The 8883-nt window shown below is 37.6% G+C and overlaps 2 protein-coding genes across 2 annotated transcripts in view; one reads left to right on the forward strand and one right to left on the reverse strand.

Moving 5' to 3' along the window:
• ppox (protoporphyrinogen oxidase) overlaps positions 1-8883 on the reverse strand; it is a gene marked incomplete in the record, with an annotated part of 54413 nt that overhangs the window by 24399 nt on the left and 21131 nt on the right.
• Positions 1-8883, forward strand: part of LOC118335989 (aldehyde dehydrogenase, mitochondrial-like) — an 11940-nt gene that overhangs the window by 2014 nt on the left and 1043 nt on the right. The window contains exons 3-9 of the mRNA XM_035672510.1: positions 640-719; positions 995-1106; positions 5342-5470; positions 6223-6336; positions 6965-7067; positions 7854-8038; positions 8510-8674. Coding sequence (XP_035528403.1) covers positions 640-719; positions 995-1106; positions 5342-5470; positions 6223-6336; positions 6965-7067; positions 7854-8038; positions 8510-8674 — 888 coding nt within the window. The remainder of the gene's footprint in view (positions 1-639; positions 720-994; positions 1107-5341; positions 5471-6222; positions 6337-6964; positions 7068-7853; positions 8039-8509; positions 8675-8883) is intronic.

Below are 8883 nucleotides of genomic sequence, written 5' to 3' on the forward strand. Positions count from 1 at the left end.
CTGTCTTCAGCTGTCACTATCATGACATTATATCTGACCAGACAGGCAATCTACTCTAAGCTAATCCTGCAGGCAGCTCTTTCAAGCCCTGTACTGTAACTGTCATGCATTCTGCTATAAACATATACCTGAATTTTCCTGTAGAACAGAATAGAATTATACATGAATTTTTTCCGTTTTGATATTGGAATTATAAATCGGCCATCGAAAAAACAACAATAAAATGCTAATTTGGCCTAAATGTATATTTTTTTATTTGAAAGTTCAGCCCCCACATTAAGTTATTTTATCAAGCTTTGTGTGTAACAAAGTGAATGTTCATACATAAATCATACCTGCTTACTTCCCATAGGATGTTTGATCAGTGCATACGATCAAATAGTAGCATTAGAATGAGGCCACAAAATGTAAACTTTCACTGCTAAAATATTTCTCCTGTGAGGCAAATACTGTATGATATACATTATTTATATTATATTATATCTTCTTACAGATTGTCAGAGAAACACTTTCTCAGCAGGTCTCTTCTACACCTTCCTAAGACGAATGACAGCATTTTTAAATTTGGAAACACATTTCACATAATATTGCAAAACTTGAATTAGTGTTTTACATGTAAAATTGCTGTTGTTGACACAGGAGCTGGAAACCCTTGACAATGGGAAGCCATACGCTGTTTCTTACACTGTGGACCTGCCCAATGTGGTGAAATGCTTCAGGTAATAAATGCACAACACAGGTTTTTATGGCATTTTAAAGCTTCATTGTGTGGCCAAAGGGAAACAAAGTCCAAAATACAAGACTAATAGAACATTGCCCTGCTACTTCTTACTGATGCCTTCGGCTGCCTCAGTCTTGGTGGTCGATACTGTTACATCTAGCTCTTTACCGTAATCTCACAGGTAAGACATTAATAAGATGAAGTTAATAAAAAACACTTTTGGTGTAAGCACAAATATTGTTAAGGTGTCTAAACCAGTTATGTTGTGTTTAGGTACTACGCAGGCTGGGCTGACAAATGGGAAGGAAAGACAATCCCCATCGATGGAGATTATTTCTGCTACACCAGACATGAACCTATTGGAGTCTGTGGACAGATCATACCGGTGAGAGAGGTGGGGAGTGGGATGGAGGGAGAAAATGGCAGGGAGAAAAAGATTAAAATATTGTACATCCCATCAAATAAAAATAAATATACAAAATATGGAAGAAATTCTAGCATCCAGTAGCATACAAAATACAAACATACAATAAACATACATTAAACTAAGATTAAAAACCCTGACTTTAAGAACACCCCCTACCCCATTTCCTTGTGATAGCTTTTTTACCAGCTATTATCAGTATTTTTACCAGGTACCTTTCACCTGCATGTACATTTTCCTCTCTGAGATTACACAAATAGAGTACCTTACAGCACATAGGGATCTCATATCTCAATACCTTTTGCAAAGTTTTATGTGCCATCTTCCAAAACAGTTGTACCTTATTGCATTCCATTTTCTCCAGCATGGTAGATTCACACTCAAATATTTACTCTTGACCTTGGGCGTGATAAAGAATCTGACCAAATTTTTCCAAGAGAACTCCCTCCATATCCGCGAATTGGTGGATGTTTGATGCATTTTCCACATATTTAGCCAATCTTTGTCTGAAATTTCTATGTTGAACTCTGACTCCCACTTTTCTTTTATATAATTAGTTGTATTCTTGTTTATTGTCAATTTTTGGTACAGTGGTGATATCATTCTAATTTTGGTGTCCTTGTAAATATTAATTATTGTTTGTATCACACCATTCACTTCCGTGGAGGGATCTATCTTGATTTCTTTCTTAATAATCTCTTAGTTTTAAGTACCTATAAAATTCATGTTTACCCAGATCATATTTGGCTCTCATGTTCTGAAAACTCTCCAGCCCCCCGTCTTTCTCTAGAGTGCACCATGCCGTAATTCCCTTAATTTCCCACTGTTTGAATCCCTTGTCATAACTGGCAGGGTTGAAATTACTGTCAGATGCAACCCACTAACAAATGTATGTCCTTATTTATCCCATAATTTTTAATAATTCTATACCATAATTCCAGAGTGAACAATGTAATTGAGTCAATTTTACTTTTAATTTTATTGTATGTTTCTTTATCTCCGATCACATTCTGAATTGGGTATCCTCCAAACTCTTTCTCCATTTCTTTCCACTTTGCTGTGTAGTCTGGTTTACACCAGCAGAGTAAATATCTCAGCTAGGCTGCAAAGTAGTATTCTTTCAGTCTTGGTAGACCCATTCCCCCTCTGTCTTTTGGCAGCTGGAGAGTTTCAAAACTAATACTAGGTTTTTTACCTGCCCAGATAAACATTGATATTATTCTGTTCCAGCTCACAAACTGGGTTTGAGAAACCTCTACTGGTAGAGAGTGAATGAAATAGAGGAGCCTAGGTAGCACATTCATTTTGATTATTTAAATTCTCGAGTTAAAATCTAGCGCAAGGGAGTGGCCCATCTTCCAATGTCTTTTTGTATCTCTTGGCTTATTTTGTCATAGTTTTCTTTATATAGTTTAGATAATCCTTTGTGATGGAGACCCCCAGATATTTTATTTTCTTTAGGTTCCAATTAAGATGATATGAATCCTGAATCTCTTTTGATGGAGTATAGTTAAATGGTAGTATATGTGTTTTCAATATATTAACTTTATATCCTGAGAGGTGCCTGTACGTTTCTAAAAGTTTCATCAGTACAGGGAGTGATTTGTTTGGTTTTTCTAAGAAGGCTATGACATCATCAGCAAAAAGTCCTATTTTGTGTTCTGTTCCGTTCACCATAACTCCCTCCAGTTCTTCGTTCTGCCAGCCGTTGTGCCAGTGGTTCTACGAAAAGAGCGGTAGACCTTTGCAAATTGATTTTATCAGTCAGACTTCCATTTATTTTAATTTTGGCTCTGGGCTGTTGATATAGTCTTTATGCATTGTACTGATTCACTGTTAAATCCAAATCGTTCTAGCGCTTGATATAAAAATCTCCAATTCACACAGTCGAATGCTTTCTCCGCGTCGATGCTTACTAATATAATGCTTTGTTTTTTCTGTTGTGCTTCATCTACGATATGCAAAGTTCTTCTGATATTGTCCTGTGTTTGCCTTCCGCTTATAAATCCTGTTTGATCTTCCTCTATAATTTCTGTTATGAAAGTATTCAATCGTTTTGAAATAATTGTTGTGTATATTTTATAATCCACGTTTAGCAACGAGATTGGTCTGTAATTTCTACAGTGCTCTTTGTCTCTTCCTTGTTTGTGGATGACTGTAATGATTGCTTCAGTCCAGGATGGAGGTATTTTATTGTGAGCTCATCTTTGAACATTTTATACCACTCTGCGGGGTATCCATCACTGCCTGGAGATTTATTATTTTTTAATGCACTTATTGCATCATTTACCTCTTCCTTTGTAATATCAGAGTCGAAGGCAGGTCCAATGAATTTAGTAACACTCTCATTTCCTCTTCATCCGCAGAGTCTGGCTGTGTATATAGTTCCTCATAGTATCTCCGGAAGATTTTCTCTATCTCCTCTGGGTTGTGGGTTAACTCACTCGTATTTGGATCTCTGATTTTACATATATTGCTTAGCACTTGTTGTTTTCGTATTCGTTTCGCTAGCAATTTAGTAGCCTTCGAGCCTGCTTCATAGTAGTTCTGTTTCAGAAACTTATTCTTTTTTTCAACTTCTTCCAAAAGCAAGTCATTTATCTTTGTTTTCAATATCTTGATCTGTTGATAAGTTTTTGTATCGTTTGTATTCTGATATTCCTGTTCCGATTCCCTCAGATTGTCTGTATATTTTTTGTATGCCTCTAATTTAACTCTTTTTACATGTGCTGCTTCAGCTATCAGTTTTCCCCTAATGACAGCCTTCATGGCATCCCACAGTATTGTTGGGTCCACCTCTCCATTGTTATTTTCCTCAATATATCTTTTTATTTCTGCTTTTACTTTGGATCTGAAGATTAGTCCCCTCAGGCAGCTGGAGTTCGGTTTTTAGCAGTTGTTCCAGGTATTTGGCAGCGGAGTTCCCTTCCGTGTCCTCCGGTATGCCACAAATTTGGATATTGTTTCTCCTTGATCTCCCTTCAAAATCCGTCACTTTCTCTCTCAACCGGTCTGTCTGCTCCCACATCTGCGCCAGTGCATCCTTCGCATTGAATTGAATAGCTCTAGCAGCTCTAGTAGCACTAGCAACGCTCTCGGAGATTTCTTCCATTACAAGTTGTTTTTCAGCTTTGTTTGGCTTTTCAATGTTTTTCCGGCTTCCTCGTTTGTTTCCTCCACTCATGCCTTGCTTTCATCTGTCGAGTTACATTTATTTGTGGATTTTTTAAACCGCCTTGGGAGAGGTCGTTACCTAAGCGTCTACCCTCTCCGCCATGTTCCCGGAACCCAAATTAGATTTCTGTATAAAGATAAGTCATGTTCCTCTTCAGCTAGTTGACTTGCTCAATCTTGAATTATGTCTACACTAGTTTGTAGAGATATGGTATGTAAACATGCATGCCTCTTCCCCTAACTTAAGGCTTCTTTTCTCAGTGTCACTGGAAGTATCTTAACTTGGGAAGCAGTAGCTATGCCTATCTGCTGTAGTCCCTCCAACCCACACATAAGAACAAACAGCACATGCCATCAGTGGGGAGTATTTGCACAGAGGTTGCTTTTTGATGATACTGTAGATTGTACTTTAAGGCACAATAGCTTGTTATGTTAATACAGTGTTGCCCAGACTTCTCTGCAGATGTTGTTGATGTTTATCTTCCATTGAGTTCTTCAGTTGTTTCTATGTCTCTCATGGTTAATTTGTAAGGTACAGAATTCTGAAACAAGCTGTCAGCTGATGACAATTGGAGTTGCAGATTAATGTATTTAAGGGCTTATCAGGTGCCAAAACAGTTGCATCTGATAAGATAACAGTTTGTGCTCACAGACAGGATTTTACAACAAGGTAACTATTTAATCTTTCATGATGACGATTGTGAGGTAAATGGTAGAAATAGTGTTCTTGTTACAAAGTAATCTACTAGGATGCACACACACTCTACTTTAGAGAGGGCTGCATTTTTTCACAAAGGGCTCAAGTTGGTGTGAACGCAGCCATAACACAGCCAGAACGCTGAAATCATTCAAGGTGCACAGTGATAAAAAAGCGATGTCACATTTCCTATGTGGGTAATGAATATTGATCAGAGCAATCAGAAAATATAAACAATGAGTGACACTACAGTTTGTAGTCTAGTCGTGTAATAATGGACTTGGGAATGGGAAATGGAAATAAAGTTCTCCTTCTCTCCCTGCAGTGGAACTTTCCCCTTTTGATGCAGGCCTGGAAACTTGGCCCTGCCCTTGCAACTGGGAACACTGTGGTGATGAAAGTTGCAGAGCAGACACCACTCACAGCACTCTATGTAGCCAGCCTGATTAAAGAGGTACTTTTCATAATTTATACTACATCAATTAATGTGACTTACCAGAAAAGTCATGTTTTCTTTCTTTTTTTTTAATACAATATTTACACTTGACCATTCAGTAGGTAAAAAGATTGACTCAAAGTAGAAAATTCTGTTCTTATTTAGCCTTTGATTTTAATGGTCTTTCTCTTCTCCAGAGCTTGCACTGGTGTGCTGTGTTCCCAAATTAGGAAATGCTGTCTAAGATTGTATGATTATAAACTCTTTCTTTGTTTATCAGGGCGATGTATCATAGTTGTTAGCCTCAGTATTATGGGAAATGAAAGATTTCCTCTGACTTCCCTAATCAGATGTTGAAAATGTTGATACAGCACATAGGGATCTCATATCTCATAGATGTTGTTATGAACTATGTAAAAGCTGGGTAATTAAATAATTCTACTACAGCATAAGAATTAGGCCACTACAAATACAATCAGAGTTACAAAGGCTTAATACAGGCAATGAACCTTCAAAACCTTTAACATAAAGGTTCTTGAAACTATTTGTACTATTTGAGCAGTTTTGCAGTGGAAAAAATCAAAATCTGTCCCTGCATTTATCTCCGGATAGTTACTACAATAGTCTACTTATCTCTTCTTCTCTTGGTCTGAGAAGACTGCAGTTCATTCATAATGCTTAAACTAGAGTTTTACCAAGAAAAAAGATGAACTAATTAATTACCAAATTCTCTCAAGCTTTTGTTGATGTTGTTGTGATTCTGTTTGCAGGTGGGTTTTCCTGAAGGTGTTGTGAATATCTTGCCTGGCATGGGACCATCAGCTGGCGCTGCTATTGCAAGGCACATGGATGTTGACAAGGTGGCCTTCACTGGCTCCACAGAGGTGGGACAATTGTCTGCACAGACCTCTGCACTCTGCAGCTTCTACTCTGCTGCAATTGCTGATTTAACGCCTTTCTTTTGTTCATGCAGTTATTCAGGACTTTTTCATCTGAGTTTTGTTTTTACTCTGTAACAGATTACTCTGTAACAGAAAAGCGACTATTCAAACTCACTTGGAGGTTCACTCACAGCCCATTGTAAATTGCTATTAGTAAATTGGTGATGTGCAACTATCCACATAGACTGTATACTGAACTGTATTTTTTCCTAAAGGTACCTTTACTAAATTGAACTTACTTTAACTTAAACTAAGTTGATTTAAAGGGTGAAGAATTTTGTGTTTTATCTGGGTGAGGCTTGAATACTGTTTTTAGGCACTCTGTATATTCAGTATGTATGGTCACTGTGCTTCTCTGCCTGTATGGTATCTTTGCTATGAGTCAGCTGTGACTGTCAGAGAGAAAAAAGAACAAATTATGTTTAATTAACACATTTTAAAAATAAGAGAAAGACATGAATTTGAGTTAAGGACAAACATCTTCATTATCTCACTGAATGAAACAAAAGAAGTAAATGCAAGAAGAGAGAAATGTCACAACTCACCTGCATCCTGTCTGTATGTCCATCAGGTAGGTCATCTAATTCAGCAGGCTTCAGGCAGCAGTAACCTGAAGAAAGTCACTCTCGAACTGGGAGGAAAGAGTCCTAATATCATCCTCTCTGACGCCAACAGTATGTATTCTGTCTGTGTTTCTAAAGTGGCAAGATACTGTATGCTACTGTTTTTACTGTGCTTTCCGAGGCTGAAATACTATCCAGGCATACTTTGCTTTTAGAAATCCCATGAACTACTCTCTACTCAGTGCCTACTAGGGCTGCACAATTAATTGGAATATTATTGAAATCTTTTGGACAGCCCTAGCGTAATAATCGCCTGGTGTCAGAAGACTAGCTCATGGCTGGTTAGCTTGGTTAGCTCTGACTAACTGCAGCTGTATCCCTGCTAAACTCATCAGTGGTTACTGTCACTCTGGTTGGTGCTACCAACCACATCACACATTCTGTAGCCATAAGGCCACACCCCCTACATTGTTCTCCTGTGTCGTCCTTTGCTGCATTTTTAAAATTTGCTTGGAGGGAGAGAGCTAGCAGAATTTAGGGATTTAGTTGCACTTTAAATGTCATGTCAACCCCTTAAATCTTGACTTCAATCTTATGCATTATGGATATATAAATCCATATAAATGGCATTGATTATGACGTGGATTATTGTTACCTAACAGTGATCCAGTGTACTGTCATGCTGAGTACACTTCTCCATCACTACAGTAAGGTGAGAAATAAAACCACTGGATGTCAGCAAAAACAAGATTTTCACTTGCTATCAAATGCTCTTTAAAGTCCTGAAATGCATAATAAGACATATTGACATAATGGTGGAGAAGTGTTTTAGTATTGTTTATTTTTAAGAATATTCCTTACGAGAATTAAGGTTGTCTTTGTCATTTCCTCTTTCAGTGGAAGATGCAGTGGAGCAGTCCCACTTTGCTTTGTTTTTCAACCAAGGCCAGTGTTGCTGTGCTGGCTCCCGAACCTACGTCCAAGCAGACATCTATGATGAGTTTGTGGAGCGGAGTGTTGAACGAGCTAAGAGACGAGTGGTGGGAAACCCTTTTGACTTAAAGACTGAGCAGGGACCTCAGGTAACACACACCACTGTCACTCACTGGTAAGAAACATTTACCTTTTTTATATACTGCCAAAGCCTGGCTCAAGGGTAAGACAAACAGGAGACTATAACACATTACTTTTTAACTAAATATGTATTATTAAGTATAAGTTAAACAGTGATAATATAAAGAAATACATATAAAAATATAAATGTCAATCAGTACACCAGTAGTGTAAAGAGGGCTAACATAATGTGTGTCTGATAAGTTTTTTCTGCGAAAGAATTATAATTTCCACATTAAAATCTACTCCTTCTACCCCATCACAAAAATCTAATTGTGTTCATTTTTAAATTTTTCCTGCTGGACACAAAATGTATCCTACTTCACTGTAAAGTCCATTCTTAGTTTCTACGCCACTGTATAAGTTGCATATTGGACCAGGAACATCCAATGCTTTGTCTCCTGGAGAGTGTGAATTACCTGGCATGCACTCCTGTCCAGGTAGATCAGGAGCAGTTCAACAAGATTCTTGGCTACATCAGCAGTGGGAAGAGAGAGGGAGCCAAGCTAATGTGTGGAGGAGGAGTGGCTGCGGACAGAGGATACTTCATCCAACCTACTGTATTTGGAGATGTCGAGGACAACATGACTATTGCCAGGGAGGAGGTAGGATTGTATTGAAGATTTAAAATGCCTAAATAAAAAGAAAGCAAACAAAGAAATAAACCGAAATACAATACATATTGTACAGTGAGGCTATTGAATTCTTCCACAACTGTTCATTATTCAAATTAATATTTTTTATTTTAAAATATTATTAATTTGTATGAATGAATTATCTATCTTACTACAATGTAGTAGTAGTAGTAGTAGTA

This window comes from Morone saxatilis, unplaced genomic scaffold, assembly GCF_004916995.1.
Source record: "Morone saxatilis isolate NCDOM2014 unplaced genomic scaffold, NCSU_SB_2.0 Contig24, whole genome shotgun sequence".
Classification (NCBI taxonomy): domain Eukaryota; kingdom Metazoa; phylum Chordata; class Actinopteri; family Moronidae; genus Morone; species Morone saxatilis.